At 50.7% G+C, this 19,726-nt stretch overlaps 4 protein-coding genes across 4 annotated transcripts; 2 read left to right on the top strand and 2 right to left on the bottom strand.

The window, feature by feature from the left end:
- Nucleotides 1-4,487: 4,487 nt before the first annotated feature.
- On the top strand, nucleotides 4,488-4,965 carry TGAM01_v204178 (hypothetical protein; the record flags this gene model as incomplete). Its single annotated transcript, XM_018800731.1, has 2 exons — nucleotides 4,488-4,738; nucleotides 4,797-4,965. 2 exons carry the CDS (start codon nucleotides 4,488-4,490, stop codon nucleotides 4,963-4,965), a joined length of 420 nt encoding a protein of 139 aa, XP_018666196.1.
- Nucleotides 4,966-9,191: 4,226 nt separating this feature from the next.
- On the bottom strand, nucleotides 9,192-13,941 carry TGAM01_v204177 (hypothetical protein; the record flags this gene model as incomplete). Its single annotated transcript, XM_018800730.1, has 3 exons — nucleotides 9,192-10,952; nucleotides 11,020-13,838; nucleotides 13,908-13,941. The coding sequence occupies 3 exons, from the start codon at nucleotides 13,939-13,941 to the stop codon at nucleotides 9,192-9,194; spliced, it is 4,614 nt and encodes a 1,537-aa protein (XP_018666195.1).
- A 590-nt stretch (nucleotides 13,942-14,531) lies between these two features.
- On the top strand, nucleotides 14,532-15,692 carry TGAM01_v204176 (methylthioribose-1-phosphate isomerase; the record flags this gene model as incomplete). The annotated part of the gene is made up of 1 exon (XM_018800729.1): nucleotides 14,532-15,692. The coding sequence occupies one exon, from the start codon at nucleotides 14,532-14,534 to the stop codon at nucleotides 15,690-15,692; it is 1,161 nt and encodes a 386-aa protein (XP_018666194.1).
- Nucleotides 15,693-15,905: 213 nt separating this feature from the next.
- On the bottom strand, nucleotides 15,906-19,551 carry TGAM01_v204175 (hypothetical protein; the record flags this gene model as incomplete). Its single annotated transcript, XM_024549364.1, has 5 exons — nucleotides 15,906-16,093; nucleotides 16,152-17,363; nucleotides 17,936-18,597; nucleotides 18,667-18,848; nucleotides 18,907-19,551. 5 exons carry the CDS (start codon nucleotides 19,549-19,551, stop codon nucleotides 15,906-15,908), a joined length of 2,889 nt encoding a protein of 962 aa, XP_024405949.1.
- Between the last annotated feature and the right edge of the window lie 175 nt (nucleotides 19,552-19,726).

Genomic DNA, 19,726 nt, shown 5'->3' with positions numbered 1-19,726 from the left:
CCCATGAGGCATAACTGAGTGCGCTGTCAGGCATCAAAGAGCCGCAAATTTCAATCCTTCTCTTGTTCTTCTTCTTCTTTTTTCCGTCTTTGTGGCTTTCCTCATACTCTTCGCTCCCTTCCCCCTAGCAGTAAAATTCTGGGCAATGCTTTTGGAAAGGTGTCTCGGGCAGAGCATCTGATTGCAAATAGTGGTCTTGCCCCGTAGCTGTATGAGTGTTGTCGTACACGATGCTTAGACGAGACCGGCTTATGAATCACGACGAAAAGGGTCCACGATAAGATGCCGAGGCGATTTTTCTTTTTTTAATGTAGCTGCTTGGGCACGCCCTGTCATCAGTCACTTTTAGCCCTCGGATGAGGCGAACACGATAGAGACGGGGCGAGCAGCTGAGTCTCTGGCATGAAGGCAAAACATATCGTGATTTCGGACGTTATTCCTGGCTAGGAAGGCTTGGTCAGTAACACTAGAAGCCATGTGCAGCAGAGCAGACGACGCACTGTAAGACGAGTAGGGAGTACCTCGCACCAGCCGCGAGGGGCTTGCGAGTCACGCAGACTTTTGGCGCTGGCGCTGCATCAAAGCGGCTGGGGCGGGATTGGTGGAGCGGCTGCTCGACGCATTTCTGTTGGACAGAGGCGGACGATCCATGACATCAGGCGGGGCCGACGTCAAGCTCATTTTCTGGGAGATTGCCTGTCCGGGCAAGGCTCGTTTCCGAGAGCGTTGGACGCAGCATCAGAGCCGGGTGACGGCAGGGGGGTCGAAGCACCGTGGACGGACGACGAGCGAGACGCCTCACGATATCGCCCATCAGTCAGTAAGTACCCTTTGAGTCCAATCCCGCAGGCAGAGACGACGACTCCGCTCACCCCCTTCTTGGGGGGATAGGCTGCCTGTAGCTTCGCCGGCTGCGACGCCGCGGTTGACTACGGAGCATCGCGTCGTGCAAAGCGGAGAGCAGAGAAAATTTGCCAAACGCTACGGAGCAGCGCTCCGTAGAGCTAGCAGCAGCAGCTACAGGATGCACTTTGGCGACAGGGAGCTCGTGTGGGCTATCCGCCGTCGAACCTTGAGGCTTCCAGATTAGTAATGACGCAAGTCAGGTGGAACACCTCTTTTCTCGCTTCTTCCGTCAAGGCCAGAGACAATAAAGGCCATGCCGAACAGGATCACGCCGGGGGTTTCGGGATCGCAAGATTCGAGCTGCTGTTGCAAAGGGCAAAGAGCTCCCAGGCGAAACATCTTGGCCTGGGGTCTGAGTAAGTCGCTCGCGGAAATGGGCCGCAGGAGGGCGCCGATCACTGATGAAGGTTGTAATGGACGGCAGCACATCTGTCCAACCGATCCTCGCAGGTCGACCTTTCAGACAGGACCCACGAGCAACAGCAAAGTGAATGGTGGTAGGTACAGACAGTACACTGCACTTGTAGCTAAACTGCCGGGAGAGGTGAAAAACTGACTGAAGAAAAAATAAAAGTGGGCATAGTGGTGATATTCGGAGCAGCACATTGGCAAAACTGACGATGGAGGCATGGGTTGCTGGGTTTTGGAGGCGGCCAGGGTGTGGTGAGCACAGCTTCTCTACTACCGCCCGCTACTGGCAGGTACCCGTCATACGGTACGGCTTGGCCGCCGAGAAACTGTATCTACGCTGCTGTAATGCGCCAATGAATACAGTGTGAAAGGTAGGCTTCCTTCAGCGCCACGTGCCATGTAGTCCACCTCAGCAGTACTGCCTCGTACTGTACAGTGGGCGTCTTTGCTGGCCTCTTAAGGGGGTGTTGTATGCCATGGCGTCACTGGCATTGATCGTCTCTCTTCTCAAATTGTGAGTGCCGACCTCGCATGTCTTGGTCTCGTCTTGGTGCCAGCACATGGCAAATACCGGCGATAACTTGTAATAGCCTGATAACATTGCTTGTATTGCCGCTGATGTCGCAACCAACGTCGGGAGCCAGGTCTCCTGTGAAGCCGGGTCAGGCCAAGCCGAGCTCTTGCCCTTTAACTCTCCATCGTCTTCTTCTTCAGCAATCTTAGGTAATACGTATCAATGCTTCTTTGTTCTCTTCTCTCCAGCTCCCCCCGGCAGCTAGGCGGGCTGCATAATAGCGCTATCGTGGCTGACCGTGAGAGTTGCGAAGAAAAGCATGGTGCTCTTCTAGCTCGGCACTGCGGTGATACTCGTGCAGAAGAGGGGCGCTAGAAGGGCTAAAAAACAGCACTAGGCGCTACGAGTTAGGCGGGCTGCAATGCGCTTCTCAAATCGTCCATCGCCATATCGCGGGGAGTAGGAAAACGGACCCAGCGCGCAAGGGTCCAGGATACATCCATGCTAGAATGGATTCCGCTGTGAAAGGAGAGGTTGATCTGGCACTTCCCCCACGCCCTCGCTGTCTCTTTTTTGTGAAAGTTTTTTTCTTCTTATTTGCTCCAGTCGGTATCCTATCACGCGGTGTCTGTAATGTACTAATGTACAGTATGAGAAGGGCGTCTAGCATTGGCGGCGTGTCTGCCTGTAGCCCGCTCCCGTACTGCCTGCCTACATTGTGCCTGGAGGAGCCGCCGGCAGCGAGCAGCGTACCGTAGTACTGCAGAAAGTGCCTACCTACACAAGGCGCTATCTGCGAGGGTGTACAAGAAAGAAACCCGGGGCGTATGTGCAAGCCGGGTGCAGCGCGGCTGTAATACGTCAGTACATGTCAGTGCGCGCACGCTTGCCGTCGCGACATGGCCAAGGTATCCGGTACCAGCGTAGCTCATTTCGAGCAAAGGGTCCTCCCCATCCATCGACATGGTCATGGAAGCCCAACTGTCTTTCTCTCTTTTCGTCTCGACCCTCGTCGCCGGAGCTCTTCAGGCCCCCCCTGCCCGTACTTTTCATGGTGGGCATCCCCCACCCCTCCCAAATTCATCCAATTCACCGCCTGAAGGTGCGATTCTGCGAACTGTGCTGGGCTCGATGTCCAGCAAATACGGTCGCTGTACTATCGACCAGCGCAGATACACACCCGCAACCACCTGCACTCCCCCTTTCTCGCTCCCAAAGCCGTCCCAAAGGGCCTCCATTGCTACATATACTCCGTCGAGATAGATTTTTCTTCCTTCTCTTCATCCCTTCCGTCGCAGGACAGTGTGTGTTGTATGCCAAGTACTTCCCTGTCAGCGGGCCCGAGAATCTTTTCCCTCTTGTTGCCGATACACGCGCATATCAGAATATTGGTACTTGCATGCTAACTGGCACGTTGGCGAGGGCAGAGTTCCATCACGTCAAAACGTCAAACCCGTTGATCCCACTCACTCCTCTTCGCACAAGCCGTCCAAAGAAGCAGGAGACCAAACAGGGACCGCACAGCAGGTCGGAAAATAGAAGCATCGTGTCTGCTGCAGGATATATATCCAAGAGAAAAAAAGAACCCTTGATTGCTTGCTAGCGCCAACCTTGATTCTGCTTCTCTGCCTTCTAGCCTCTCCCCTCGATTCGCGAGCTGGCTCAGAGGCGCTTTGGCGGATCGTCAAATCAACTAGCCAGGCCGGTCGAGCAAACGGGTAAGAGTCGACACAGAAACCCACATTGGTGACTGGCACTGGGTCGCAGCTAATTAACCAGCGATAGCTCGGAGATCTGCCCTCACCTCTCAGCCTGACACGCTGGGAAAAGGGACCCCCAGCCCAAGGAGACACAGAGCTCTCGACTGGTGCCATTGCCCGACGCTATACTGTAGCAGATCATCATCACCTTGTCCTTCGGGGGGGCTGACCGCTAAAAAGGCCACGGCTTTCCTGAAATCAGTTTTCTCCACGCAGGCCCATCTCTGCGCACGAACCCGATTTTTCTCGTCATCCGTTGACGCTGCTCTTTCTGCCTCGCCAGCTTCGCTTGCCTCTTCCCACCCTCCTCCATCGTCCAATACAATACAAGACAGACAAGACCCCCGAGACAGCGCAGCCACTCGGCGTTGCCTAATTTTCCCTCTTCTCGCCAACGCATCGACAACTCCACGCTGACTGAGCCGCCGAGTAAACGAGGGGCCCGTCTGACTGTCACGAGGAGTTCGCACAAAGTCCAAACACGAGTTACTACCGACAAACCTTCTTCTCCGCCATCCCGGTCCTTTTTTAGAACCTTGCACCACCTCACGTTGCCGCCTCGGCTGATTGAAGCTTGTTTCCTTGCAACTTGGTTTCGCCGCCTTACTTCTACGCTCTTCTGTCCCGCCTTGTTTTCGCTCCGCATTTGGTTCCTTTTATTCTCGCATATACGCATACACGTGGCAGCCACAGCTCCTCGCCAACTTTGACTATCCAGTAACTGCAGCTGTGTTGAAGCATTACAAGACAACAGCCCAAGGAGGAAGAAAAAGGCTCATTGCCATACCAACTACGGATTACTGGACGACAACAGACACAACACAAGACCACACCACTCGTACACCACACCACTCATATATCGCAATATCTTTTCTTTACACATCATCCAACACACCATGTCCGACGAACACGATAACCACTCTGCTGGCCATGCCGGCCGCGCCTACCCCATCGAGCGCTCAGACTCGTCGGCGTCCACAACTCCCTCCGATCAGAACGAATCTGTTATCCACCAACCCATTCCCACTCGCCCTGGCCCTCGCGATAGCTCGCAGTATGAACCAGAGATTATTCGACCCATGAGCCCGCGGAGGACCAACGAGGACATTAACAAGATGGGCGAGGAGGCGCGCGAAGAGCTAAGAAAGTGAGTACATATCAACCCAGACAATTGTCGCATATGACACTAACCAATGTGACTCTAGGCATGCCAAGGCTCTGCAAGAATCCCTCCTCACAATTTTCAACCGCATCGAAGCGGTACGAGAAGAGCACGACAAGCTCGACAACAACAACAAATTCCTTCAAAAATACATTGGTGACTTGATGAGCACGAGCAAGATCACAGCGACGGGAAGTCGAGGAAAGAAATAAGCCATCAAACGATCACGCATCATCTATATGTGGCTTCAGTCAAATTGACCTGCTGGTCCTGTGCTTGGATTAATCACCACTTGAAGTACATCAACGCAAAAAGACGTCATCTCAAAACGACAGCTACCTATAACGACAAGTCTGCTTTCGACCCGTCTTTCCTAAAACAAAGACCAAAATTTTGGGCTATTTCCATTCATCGCGCCACGAAAAGACTGTGGCGCTTCAGTTATGTTATTTTGGAGCATTGGATTTCTAAAGGCGCCGCTCCGAGCCCCCCTTTTTGAAGAAAGAAAAGGAGAGGGGCTCATGATACCCAGACTTTGAACAACAATATTTTTCCTTTTGCATTTTGCCGCCACGATCCACATGCTTCCCTTTTTACTTTTATATTCTTTTTCTTGTCGTTACGGCCACACCATGCTCGCGTAAAAGCGACATTACTGTACACTACCCTTGAAATATGGGGATTCTGAGCCACGTTTATGAGCGCCAACACCTCTTATGGCAGCATCTCGTCATTGTATTGGGCGTCTTATTTGCGATTTTCTTTCCTTGTTTTTACAATTGTTGGTCATTTTTACAGCTGTCTTGTCTTGTTTTTTGTTATTGTTTGTGTGTTTTCTTTTTACAAGTTACAGGCTCTCATCTTACTGGGACTGGGAGATCATATCTATCAGGCGTTTAAAGGGCAGATCCTTAAGGGATCTGTGATTTGTTTTGCATGGACCAGCGTAGACGGATACTGGAAAGGTTTGGGAAAGGAAGGAAGGAAGAGGGAATTGGTAGCGAAAAGAAAAAAACCCAATCAAAAATTGTCAAATTTAAAACATGTATCTGACTTATTGTACAAGGGGAAATAAGGTCTTGGGCTCAAAGCTTTTTGTCTCTATAACTCGACAGTCAAGATAACAGACTTGTTCAAACACTACTTGATGCCTCTACTTTTCGTTTCGACTATGGGATCTTGCTTGGGGAGAGGGAGATGTGACTTGGACTGTGCCAACACTACGCAAAACCAATACACCAGACCAATGCACTTTGCAATCACAAATTACACAGACGGGGAGCGCGCTGCGGCAATTCCAACCGCGAAGGGAACGGAATCTGATGTCATGGTGTTTGCCACCGAGGATGAGCAGGAGGCTCTTACGCAGACAGATGTCGTCAGTTTGGTACGACACAACGACGGGGGGGGGAGGGCTAAACCAGGCAAGGGGGCGTTGTGTATCTTTTTACGGTGACGAAAACAGTCTTTTTACTTTTTTACGACGAGAATCCACGCTACGTTGCATGTATTTTGTACATTGTGATACATCAGTATTTTCCTGTCCTTTCAATCTTCTGATTTTTTGCCATCAGGGGAACTAAAGCACTGGCCACAGCGCTGGCGCATAATGTGATGTGTTGGATTTCACAGTTGACCTTCTCGGTGATGGATGGATGGAGGGATGCAGGGTCAGTCGGTACCTGTGAAATGTGTCTGCCCACTACCGGCATAGCTTGTACCCAAGGTACTACACATGACACACAAAAGTAGGGGTATCGAGAACATGCAGCAGGGCTGGCGGAGCTGAAACAAGGGGGGGCCTTGAAGCTATCACTTGGGAGCGTAGAGTAATGCAAGGCCGGCTTGCTTGGGGAAAAACGACAGGTGACGACGCTCTTTCGGACCTGGCTCCGACGCTTTTTTTGAATTATGACGCAGAGCTATACGTTAGAAAACATTTGATCTTCATTTATTTTCAATCTTGGAACATGATACGGTCGGAAAAAACGGTCGGTGGCTGAGTGGCGTTGTTTTGCCTCGCCAGCCATGAAGATCCGTGAGGCGCAAGGCAGGCGGATCGCCCCCTTACAGATTGGAATATGACGTCGATTTTCTTGTTTTTTCTCGTTTTCCCTTTTTTACTCGGAACATTTTGAGGGATTTCGATCCAGGAGATTGAAACATTGCACGCACTGCAGATGATTTTACCTTGCACAAATGCTAGATCCTCTCGCTCAGAAGATAGACAAGAAAAAAAAAAAAACAGGGGACCACATGCGCTGCATTGCAGTGTTCTTGGACAGAAACGGCTATGGGGTTCGATTTAGGGGTCTTGGGACCTATGTACATGAAGAATTATCGCTACGTAATTGCGAGCTGTGGGCTACTACTAGTCTGCTGAGGGCTGCTGTAGGTATCAATGCGGGGGGTTTTACGGTGGATGTACAGCGCTTAGAAAGGCTGTTTGTCTCTCAGGTGGTCTGTTGCTGGAAGGATCTATTCATCATGTCCAATCGCAGTTCAGGCCTCGTTTCAAGATGCTTCAGCTACTTGCGAATGAGCGAACCATCTCTTGTCCAAGATCGTCAATCATTGGCGCTGAGAAAAGATTACATTTCCTCGTGCCTTTTATTGTTCTTCATGCACAAACTACACCATGAATTCCCCTACTGCAGCTGTCCGCACCTAAAAGAATCGAGACTTTTGGCCCCGCACATCGGGTTTGTATCGCATCTCGCTCACCTCTCCTTCTCTTCTATAGTAGTTTCTCATTTTTTTTTCCTCACTTCCTCGTGTATTGTGTGTCCCCGATTTAGTGCTGCACGCGACGCTGCATCTTGTGTGTGCGTGTGTGTGCGTCTGAAGAAGCGAAAATGAGAAATGAGGGGGGGGGCCGATAAATCCAATAATCCCTGCTTAATGGCGTAATGAGGAATAGAAGGTTCACAGTCTGCACGGGTACGTACTGTGAAATCTAGCTGACAATCTGTACTCTGTACTTGAGACAGTGTGAGAAGTTTTAGTGAGCGGTTAGGTGTTGAGGCTGAGCAGCTGCTCGCTGGTGTTGCGTGAGATGCCCTGGATGCATGTCATGGGGTTCATTTCCAGATGGAGAAGTGATCCTTTGCGAATTCATTCCTATGTATCAAGTATATTGCGATAAACGCCCATCATTCAAGCTATACTGTACCTTACCTTACCTAACCACAATCACAAGCCATTCCTGCTGCTGCATACAAACTCGCATCTATAACGCAACGCCACGCATATGCAGCATGTCTACAACAGGCCTTGGCACTTTTACTCCCGATGCAACTTGCATGTAGCCCTATCTCCGAGCCCGCTCAACTCCCTTACATCCCAAGTACAGTACTATACGTCCCTATACCCTGTAAAACGAATGTAAGGGGTATGCGTATGTGGTGTGATTTGACCGCAAAGGAACAATGCAATGCAGATGCAGATGCAGCTTTCCTTTCTTTTTCTTTCTCAGCCCTTCTTCCCCACACGAAGCTGCTTTTTGTGGCGTTTTTCCTTGTCATCCAACCTACATATATCCTTTTTGCCTTTTAGGAGCTCACCATTCTTTTTATTCCCCTTATAGTACGGAAAAGCTTATTATGGAGTACTTACAGCTGGCTTGCAGCTTGCAGCTTCAATGTACGTACATACTCATACCTAATCACTTCTCCTTGACGAATACCCTGGCCTTGTCCGATAGACTGCATTAGCATGTGCACATTCACATTCACCTTAATGCTAAATACAGAACTACATACGCCCATCTCAACGGGTACGTACATTTATTTACATGACAAGGGGGGTGTGTGGATTGGCTTAGATACCAAGCAGCTCGTAAACGGAACTGATCGGCATGGTCAAAACGCAGGGTGCTGAGGTGTAAGAGAAATCGCCGTCCATCTCCGGCCTTCAACATCGACGCGTTGATTGTGCCTCTTTGTGTACAGTAAATCAGTTAAAAACGAAAATCAGCGAGCAAAACTGCAAAAGTCATATTCTGGGCTGATCATGAACGCCCCTTGCCTATAAAGTTGACTTCTCACATACCGCCATATCCCTGCGTCGCCGAGCCTTACTCTAACCATTTGGTTCGAAACCTTCTTAATGAAGATCATTAACTGAATCGATACCGTTGTAATAACCGACGGCCGAATCAAATGGACGATCGGAAGCTTAGCACCCACAAAACGGCCGTCAAAAAACTTGGTTATGCTTGCTTGTTTGTGTTTGAAATTCCATGGCATTACCGCATACAGAAGAACGGAAAATACGGTCAACGTATTCTAACAACGGGCAACCCTCGCCAAAACCCTTGTATAATTCTAATCAAAATAAGCCTCCATGCCAAGCCTAGAAATCTTGCGCTTGTTGTATCTGATGTAGGAAAGAGAAATCTGGTGTAAGGAAAGAAGATCATCCGAGTCTATGATGGCATTCACTCGACGATTTTCCCCTTGAACCCAGCCAACCGTTCGCTTTCAAACACCAACGGGCCCCCTCCGGGGCCGCTCGCGTCAAGGCTCACCGTCATGCCGCTCCTATCCCCTACCACTCGCACCGTCTCGCCCAGATTCCGTAAGTCCACCTCGCATCCTGGAGCCATCATGGCCTGACCACCGACTGAACCACCGCTGCTATCCCCTTCTGTGTTGACGACCTCTCTGATGTCGATAAGCGGATAGGGGAGCCAGCCTTCGCGCAGAGGAATCATGATGAGTGGAATCTCAGCCTCCGTCTCTGGTGTTGACGTCATGGTCTCCGCTGGTGATGACGCTGATGGCCCCGGGATCACGAAATGACCTTTTCGACGTCCGCCCAGCAGCCATGTATCCGCCGGCGCCGTGACCTCATAACTGAATTCTTGGTCGTCACGCACAGACGAGTCGTTGTCCCAGATCCGCGTCCACTTGAGGTGTAGAGTTGCCGGGAGCATCTGATTCGTACACACCGTTGGGAGCCCCCCGCCTGCATTGCTGGGTACGGGACTGGGGATGAGGCTCTGCAGGTGAATGTCTGCCGTGTGGAGAACTGGCAGAGCCGGAATCTCTACCGGAATGAGAATCGATGACTTGTCAACTGTACCGCTCGATGGTATGGCAAGACGGCTGTTGTCCTTTTGCCAAGCCCGAAGAAGTGCTGATAACTGTTCGGTTGCATGCTCGCTAGCCCCTGGAGCCCCGCCGATCCCAGCAAAGTGTTTCTCCCATGCCACACCTTTCAAGCTTTCGGTTGTCATCTCACCCTTGATAGTAGCTTGCTCAAAGTCTCGTGGCACCAGCTTGCTCTTGAACTCGCTCCAAACTGTTGAAATGACTAGCTTGGAATACTGAGCTAGGGGACTTGCCTCAAAAGCTGTCGTTAGAGAGTGCCTCATCAATTGCTCCATCTCAACGTCCAAAAGGCTGTAGTCAAGCTTCAGGTACATGGTCCTACCGCCCTTACTGTTTGGCTTCGCCCCCTCTTTCCTCTTTACTTTAAACAGTAGACTTGCGGGTTGCTTGTTGAATATGACGACGGGATTTGCTGGAGCAACGCCAAACGTAGACTCAAAGAGATCTGAACCTAGGAGCTCACTGTTATATAACCGTAGTGGGCTGGATGATGCTGTAGAAATATTAAACCGAGAGAAAAGCGCCTGGTGCTTGAAAACATCTTGGACATTAACGCCAACTGCCAAGGACACAGGCACTGATAAGGACTTGGCCAGTCGAAACGTATCATCGGCTTCCGTTACGTATGTAACTTCGATTTTGGCAACAACATCTGCAACGTCCTGCTCGACAGAGTACGGGAATCGCACTGTCACCACAGTGTTGGCAGCAATGGCATCGAAACAAAACACGCCAGCTTCAGGTGGTTTGGCAAATTCTGCTGAAGAGTCCAGGATCGTTGCTTCTGTTGTCAAAAAGCGTAGACCCCCTGTTGCCGGCTTCACTCGAATCTCGCAATTCTTGATAGAATTCCACCCTGCATGTATTGCTAGGTCAAGGGAGTTGTTTTTGTCTAGTGACGTTTGTTTAGTAGCCGACATGAGGACGTCGAATGTGCCGGTACGCTGGAAGAGCATAACATCGGCATGTTTCAGGATATCTGTTGTGCTGGACGAAGAAGCGTTCACATCACGCTCAAAGTGCAGCATAATATTCTTCGACGAAAGGACCACTCGATCTATCTTGTAACGTCCCGCCGTCACAGACTGAACGGAGAAAAACATTGTTAGCAGTTTGCACACCATGCTTGCGATGAATATTTGATCAACTCACTTTGCAGTCCAACCGTATCTTATTCTTTCCCGGTTTCAGTGTAATAGTTGAGCCAGCTGCCGCCTCAAACATGCGCTCTCTGCTTGGCCCCTCATCAACAGAAGTTATTCGCAATTTCGCCGCGTCAAAAGAAATATCTTCAGGCAGTAGGCTCCTAATACTAATATTCAGAGAGCAGCCGTCTTGATTGTCCTCATACTCTGGAAACCCGCTAATCTCCACGTCGGTGAAGAAGCTCTCAAAGGGAACCTTGACTTCTTTTGACAACGACTTGGCCAGATTCGTAAGCTTTTCTACAATTCCAGTGACTGGCCAAGCATCAGGATATGTCTTGTCCCTTGAGAAGCTACTGAATCCTGATTTTTTCTGAAGTCGTTCCTTCTCTGCAGAGCAGTATTTAGTTAAAAGTTTCAAGGCCACGCCGACATGCTCGCCTTGTGGATTCACATCATCCAGGCACTGGCAGTACATGATAAGCATAGACAGCTCAAGCAAGCTCCAGCCGCTCTCTCCAAAGAATGGCGTAGTGACAGAAAAGAAAGATGAAGCAGCCTTGTAGTCTTTCAGGTGAACTTTCAATACAGCCAAATCAGCCAAGCTTGAGTGAACTGCGTGATCATGGTTGGCAACGGTGTAGTGGCGCATGGCTTTATCTGTAAGGATCTCAAACAGTCGATAGAAATCGTCCTTGTTGTCGACTGCAGTCCGCAGCACAGTGTTGTCAATACCAGACATCAGCGGTGAATAAGCGCTCTTTGGCGAGGTGTTTTCAGATTCACCATCACGCTCATCTTCATCCAGATTGACGTCTTCCATGTCATCAATACCAATTCCCCGAATCAAGGGGGCTTCATCCCAGCCGTCACTCCAGCTGCGCTTCTTGCCGAGGCTCGACAGGATGCTTCTAGATAGCATGTACAACTCGGCTCGTCGAGCCGCCAAATCTTCCAAGCCGGTTTTGAGAAAACCATTCGGGCCCTTTGCGTCGCCCCCGGCTGGTAATTGCCTACCAGGCCCGGGAAAGAAGCTTGGGCTAAGTGGAGGCGGCGGTATTCCTGATCTTGGTGAGAGCGACGAGTTGCGAGCCGGATGGATCATCGTCTTAGGCTCTGGGATGGAGGATTTTGGCTCGAGTCCATCTCCATAAGATAGCGAAGAGGGCGGAATTGGAAGTGCTTTTGTAGAGGTCTGAGCAAGGATCTGCTGAGCGACAGAAAAGGCAAACGAGGCCACCATATTATCTATTGTTTCTTCCGCTTGGGGGCTCAACCTTGGCGCTTTTTTGCTTGGCGTTTTGTTTGCTGTTAATCCCACAATGATATCTTGTCGCAATATCTGCGATACTGATGGAATAAACTGCAATGTCCGCTGGCATATGTCGGCAAAAGTGATGAGATTCTCCGGTTCGTCTTTTTGGTTCGGCGGTGGCATTGCTAAAGGTGCTTCGCCATAGAGAATATCCTTCTGTTGGGTCTTGAGCATCGCAATTAGCTCCTCTTTGGAGGATAACGCGTTTCCTAGTCTTAGAAGCAGGGCGACCTGGCGAGAAAAGATGTAGCATCTAAAATCGAAGATGGAAACCTTGTTCGCAAGGATCATGTCTCGGTATGCCTTTGTGGTCGAACTGATTGCAATCTCTCCAAAGCGAGGTCCTGCGGCGTTCGATTCAGTATCACCGCCTTCCTCGTCGCTACTATCTTTAGTAACAGCTTCTAATGCTCGCTCTGCGATGTCTCTGAGCTCTTCCGTGAAAGCCGCCATTTCGCCACCGTGTCTCTCCGGCGAGCCTGTTTCGAGCTGCTCATGTATAACAGTATCCAGACCAACGTTAAGTTCATCATACCCCACAAGCGCATCTTCGACAAGACCAACGCTCTCGAAGCCTCTCGCCAAACCTTCTTTGAGAATGAAGAATGTGCAAAAGTTCCAGCCAGGAAGAGTTCGTTGGGCGTCCTTTTCTCGAATATCCTCTTCGTACTGGGTCACTCGCATGTCGAATGAGGTCAGAATTTGGCTTTTGATCTTCCCTATCAAATCATTCCAAGCATTCTCGGCATCTTGTTCCGTCTCGTTGTAGCCCGATGGCACAGCTGGAACCACTCTAGGTAAAAGGTCGTATGGCACGTCGTTGATCCCGATTCTAATCTGCGTGACACGATCTTGGGCGCCCTTGGTCGCTGTGTTGAAATCGGATCGAAGCTTCTCCAATAAGGGGGTTGTCCCTGTCCGCCATCTCGACGTTGTAGTCTTCTCCGTGCTGTCCGACTTCCCGCTACTTCTGGGCTGAGTCGACGCTGCGGTGTTGGGGATGACAACATGCACAATAAGCCACTCAAACGCATCATGATTCTCTTGGCCACTCCCCTTCTTTGAAGACGTCGCTGGCGCAGTATGGTTCCTGACCCATTCTCGGACCTCGGCCCGTACCGAGTTCTTGTAAGAGTCGTTGTCGTCGCATCGAACTAGAAGGAGCTTGAGGTATGGCGTTCGTCGAAGTCCTGGGATCTGATGTCGTCGTAGATTACCACTTGCTTTCGAGCGAAGAGACGGCGCGCGAGCTCTGCCCGAGTCCGTAGAGACACTAACACTCCGTGACCGCAAGACATCCTCAACCCTCGGGACGCTACCAGACCGTCGCGCTGTGGGAGATAGCGTAGCTTCTGGGACTTCGAGACTTCCCCGAACCAGCTCAACGTGCAGCGTATCGATTGATCGAAGCGGCCCGGAGTGAGACTGCCAGTGCAGGTTATGAAGGGGTAGGCGGGGGACTAGCCCCGGGGCCAGGAGCTTGTAAACATCGTGGGGATCGAAGTACTCGACTGCGTGGATTATAGAGCAATGCAATTAGCTGAGGTCGAGCTTGAGGTTGTACTGGCCGATGCCCTCACCTGTTACCGTTGAAGTCGAGGTCTGCTGTTCCATGGCAACCAGGTCGTCTCTGTCCTTGGCATTGTCGACCGCCTGAGATGCGGGATGTCAATGCGACAGAGAGCTGGCCGCAATAGTCGAGGTGCATGGACAAGGATGACCCCTGGATCGTCAGCTACCAATAGCAGCTCTGGAGCTTGATCTAATCGGAGTTTATGTTACTCCGGATGGCTGGGCGGTGAACAGCTACTTCAGAGCACCGAAAGAGAGGCGTGTTTTCCACTGGAATTTACAAAGCTTCATATACCTTAAGGGCTACATCATAGTCTAACTCATGTCAGATTTCTTTATTTCATTTTTCTAGTCTATTTTAGAGAACATAAATTGTTCTTTCTGTAAACGCATGAAATATCAGAAAATGATGCTATAAGTGATGCTCAGCACGCAAGCTATCCAGGAACAAACGTGGCGGCTTTAAGGCATGTTAGTGGCAAGGAGGGGTGCGGCAGAATTCTTCAAGGAGGGGCATGACGCATTTGGACCAGACTTTTCATGTGAAAAGGCGAAATAAAAAAGAAAAAACTGAGGCGCAAGACCTCCAACTCGTCCTTTCGCGAAATTCAATTCATCACACAAGTTCCATAATGTCGGCCCTGGAAGCTGTCAAGTACCAGCGAGGCAAGTTGGAGGTCCTCGATCAGCTTCGCCTGCCCCACGAATTCCACTATGACCCCGTCTCGACTCGACAAGAGGCCTTTGACAGCATCGCGACCATGCGAGTGCGAGGCGCCCCGGCCATTGCCATCGTAGCCAGCTTGGGACTCGCTGTCGAGCTGCACAACAACCCCATTGCGGCGGCTTCAGACTCTGAGCTTATTACGCGCATCGACGAGGCATTGGATTACTTGAAGGAAAGCAGACCAACGGCCGTCGATTTGTCCAACGCCATTGCCCAGCTAAAGGCAATCATCCGAACCGCTGAAGGAAAGGGACAAGGCGCTATTACCGAGTCGTTTATCGAAGAAGCAGAGAGGATATTCAAGAAGGATCTCCAGAACAACCTCTCAATAGGGGACTTTGGCACTCAGTGGCTCCAATCTCAAGCTGGCGCTTCAGCAGAGCAACAGATTTCTGTGCTGACACATTGCAACACTGGCGCACTCGCCACCTCAGGCCATGGAACAGCCCTTGGAATCATCCGTACGCTTCACTACAAGGGATTCCTCAAGCATGCCTTTTGCACCGAGACTCGACCCTACAACCAGGGCAGCCGCCTGACAGCATTCGAGCTGGTCCACGAGGGTATTCCCAGCACGCTCATCACAGATTCCATGGCTGCTGCGCTATTCCGAACCAAGAAAACAGAAAACAACATTGCTGCCGTCATCGTAGGAGCTGACCGTGTTGTTCGCAACGGCGACACCGCAAACAAGATTGGCACCTACCAATTGGCTGTTCTGGCCAAGCACCACGACATCAAGTTCATTGTAGCCGCTCCCACGACAAGCATCGACTTGGACACCAAGACTGGCGACGGCATCAAAATTGAAGAGCGAAAGAAGGAAGAGCTGACGCAGATCACTGGTGCGGTTGTTGGATCTGATGGCCAGGTGAATAAAGAGAACAAGGTTCGCATTGCGACAGCTGACCAGCGGATCGACGTTTGGAACCCTGCATTCGATGTTACTCCCGCCGAGTTCATCGATGTGGTTGTGACGGAGAAAGGTGCTGTGGAGAAGGGGCCCGATGGCACCTTTGACTTTAGCAAGATTCTACCTGAGCGATGGGCCAAGCTGGCTAATTAAGAGAGAGTGAAGAAAGAGGGGGGATTGGCATATAACAAAACAAAGATATAGAGGATAGGCATCTCAAGCATAGATACCATTTAACCGGCTCAGGTTAAAAAGACCAGCGTTAGTAAAAAGCTTCACTACCTAGTAATGATTTGATGCACACATCGTTTAGTATTCAGAAAAAATTAAATTTCGTAAATTACCTGACTATGACTTGCAAACTCCTCATTGACCCAGCGTGTGAAGGATCAGCTTCTGGTAGTCTTCAACTGCCTTCTCCAAATCGCCAACGGTGACGTACTCGTGGTCACCGTGAGCAACAAGAATGCTGCCTGGTCCATACAAATAACGAACATAGTCGCCCTCTAGATTAGGGATGTCTGTGCCATAGTTGACAACAATTTGCTCAAATCCTGGATTGATGGTTAGCAAATCCATTGCAGTATACTAAAATCTAGAGGTTACACTTACCATCAACATCGCAGTTGCTTTCATACGGCCCATATCCATGAGAACAGTTCAGGGTGAAAGCTTCGGGGTCTGTTTCTTGAAGAATATCATAAATCTTCTTGCGCACATCATTCTGGCCCTCCTTCTCCGAGCCAACAGCAACACGGGCCGAGATGTCCACCCAAGCTTTTGCAGGAACGACGTTGGAAGCGACGCCACCGTCAAATCGACCGATGTTGAATGTTGTTGGGCCAAAGAGAGGGCTATGTCCCAGATCTGTGTCCAAGATCTTGTTCATGGCCCTGATCATCAGCTCGTTGGCCGACTTGCCCAGCTCGGGATAGCCACTGTGGGCATCCTTGCCCTTGGCCTCGGCAGTGCAGAAGAGAGCGCCCTTGTGGCCGCAGGCCAGCTTGTTCTCGGTGGGCTCGCCAAAGATGGCAGAGTCGAAAGAAAGAGGGGGGCTCATGTGCTTGAGCGAATCGCTAAAGGCTCTCATTCCATCGCCGGAAGTCTCCTCCGAAACAACAAAGAGCAGAATAATGTCCTCGGGGTTGACATCCTTGTTCGTCGAAAGCAGATGGTTCACCGCCACGAGCTGGGCAGTGACGCTGCCTTTGGCATCAGTTGTTCCACGGCCCTTGATGACGGTGTCTTTTGATACATCTCCCTTTTCGATTTCCCATGGAATATGGGGAGGGACCGTGTCAATATGGCTCGTCACCAGTGTCTTGTATTTGGACTTGCGGTCTCCATTCCACGCCAAGATGTTGAACCTGTCGGGCACATCGGGCTTGTCCTTTGCTGGAGGGACGAATTGAATGTCGACCTCGAAGCCCTGGTGCTTGAGATAGTCGACGATGAAGTTGCCAACCTCGTTCTCCTCGCCACTGATGGATGGGATGGAAACCAGCGACTCGAGCAGCTGGAGCACTTCGCCCCGATAAGACGGAGCGTCTGCGCTGGCATGCTGCGATGAGCCAGAATGATTGGTGTCTGACAAGGGGCGCTGCTGCTGCGCCGCGCCGAGCGCCAACAGCGCCGGGTACACAATTGCTGAAGTCCAGTGCATCTTGTCTGGGCTCGAGTCTGGTAATTCCCAACTCAACTCAACTCGTAGTGTAGGAGCGGTGATGGAAGCAATCGAGATCAGCCTCGGCCGCTTACATGCGGTTCCAATTGACTTGCAGCCCACGTGACCGTGCTGCCAGCTGTGTCTTTGTAACTCGGATCCTTGAAGCTTTATTACGTGATACTACCTCGGAATCGTCTTACAGAAGATGAATTAATAGCCTGCACTAAGCTGCTTTTTCCGTGTCTCAGTATGGCGCTGATGTCGCTCTGCTGCAGCTGATTGCTTGAGGAGCTACCAAGTTGCTAATGCCGGGTGCCTGAGCTTCTAAGCAATGGGAGCTAAGCTAAGAGCTGTTAGAGGTGCAGATGACGTACCAAAAAAAAGACAACTCAGTTTGTTTCATAGGTGCTCACAAGATATATAATGATAATAAACGCAAAGTCGTTATGTAACGCAAATAGCATCAGTTAACGGGTAATCTATTTATTTCTATTTTCCATTGTCTCTATTATTTGTACATTGGTAAAATCAATATACAAGACATCAACATAATAATACAGGGTAATAACAGAAACACATCACCAACGCCATGCTCACCTCAAACCCGCAACCCGCTTAAACACAACATCCACCTCCTCACCACCAACCCTCACCTCCGCCCTCAAATCACAGCCCCTTTCCAGCGTCCCAAGCTGCACCAGCTCCCCATTCACAAACACCGCCCACTCACCCGCCGGCAAATTCGTCGCCACCGGCGTCGCAGTGACGATCCGCCCATCCCACGTCTTCATCGTCAACACCAGGGCGCTCTCGTCGCTGTCCCAGACGCCTCGCAGACAGTCAATGCCCTGGCCGAGCTCGATGCCGTCGATCCACGGCTGTGTCGCCGCATGGCCTCGTTTGCGCGGATGGTCCCAAATTTTCTTCTGGCCGTCGGCCACGTTGAGACGCGCATATCCTATCGCCGCGTTGCCGGAGAAGGGATCCATGTGTGTCCACTCGCCGGCCTCGTTTGTTCGGTCGTCGTTTCTGGGATAGAAGAGGCCGCCGTTTTCCCACGTAGGCTGTAGATGCGTATCGGCATACTTGAGCAGACCGTCCAGCTCCTCCTTCTTGCCTAATTCTGACAGCCATTGCACAACGTAGCCAAAGGTCGGCTGAGAAAAGGGAAATGATGGCGGCAGGGCGGCGGCATTGGCTCGAGCCCGGGCAAGGACCGCAGCGTCGTTTTTGTCTGCGTCTTCTGTATCGACGAGTTTCCGGTACTCGAGGGCGATTTTCTCTTCGTGAAGCTGCACCTCTCCATCAATCTTGGTGATGAAGCCGTATGACTGCGAGTCATACAATGACTTCACCTTGTCCAAGTTCCAAGTATTCATATAGGCGTTTGCCCTGACAAAATGTGTGTCAGTAGCCGATCCCAGTATTGTATACGCAAGAGGCAAAATGAATTGCACTCACCATGCAGTCCAGCCAACATTGCTCGGAGCCAGCGTCCTGTCCTGTCGAAGAAAATACCAGTCGACGTATAAGCCGCTTGGTTCAACCATGCCCTTTGCATCCCAAGCCGCCTTGTACTTTTCCAAAACTCTCCCAGAGACATCAGTGCCATCCCTCGCGTCATTGTATCTCATTGCGATTATCTGTTTTTCATAGCCTCTCAGTTATTAGCCACTCTTAAAAGTGCATAGGCAAACTTACAGGAAACTGATTGCAAACAACAAACACCAAATTCGGCTCGCAGCAGACCCCAATCCAGCCATTCTTCTCCATCTCCCGAAGAATAGCATCCTGCAAGCTCCGATTATCATATCGAAACGTCTCCGGCCCAAGTCCAAAGAATAGAGGATCCCAGACAAACGACAGGGATCCCCGCTTCTCAAACTCATCGTCGTCAAAGAGCATGCCGTACATACTGGTCATCATCAACAGATGCCCGCTATACATGACATTTTCCTTCACCAGAGGATCTGCCCAAGGCGTTCTCAGCTGCGTCCGACCAGGATCTGTCCGGTTTCCCGAAAGGCTGGTTGAGAACCAGTAAGACCAGACTTCGCGCCGCATCATTTTGTGTATTAGACGGCGCATCAGACTCTTGTGCGTACTTCGTAGTGCAGGTGTACGGTGGTAATGAGCGACTCCAACGCCATAGGCCATGATGGCGAGCTGGTAGCGGTACGCATCTAGAAACTCCTGCATCGGCTCCTGGGTTCCCATATGATGCCACTCGCCGTCCATCTGGCTGGCCAGGTTATGATAGTGTCGCAAGTGTCCCGCCTGGTCTGCATTGAGCTTCTCATACTTGGATAGATCGAGGGATAGCCTCGGCCCCGGCTGTGTGCTCATGATGGCGGCAACAAGGGCTGAAGAGGAAGATGAGGTGTGCCGTTCAAGCAAGAGACTTATTCACTGCCGTTTTGACAGTCTCGATTCCCACATTCCATTCGGGCTTCGACTCTTCCCGTGCATTTGAACATCCAAAGCTCACCAAGATCGAGCACAACAACAACAATGACAAGAC

The sequence above is a fragment of the Trichoderma gamsii genome, assembly GCF_001481775.2.
Source record: "Trichoderma gamsii strain T6085 chromosome Unknown Scaffold_11.2, whole genome shotgun sequence".
Taxonomy (NCBI): domain Eukaryota; kingdom Fungi; phylum Ascomycota; class Sordariomycetes; order Hypocreales; family Hypocreaceae; genus Trichoderma; species Trichoderma gamsii.
This window is presented reverse-complemented; position numbering and strand designations above follow the sequence as displayed.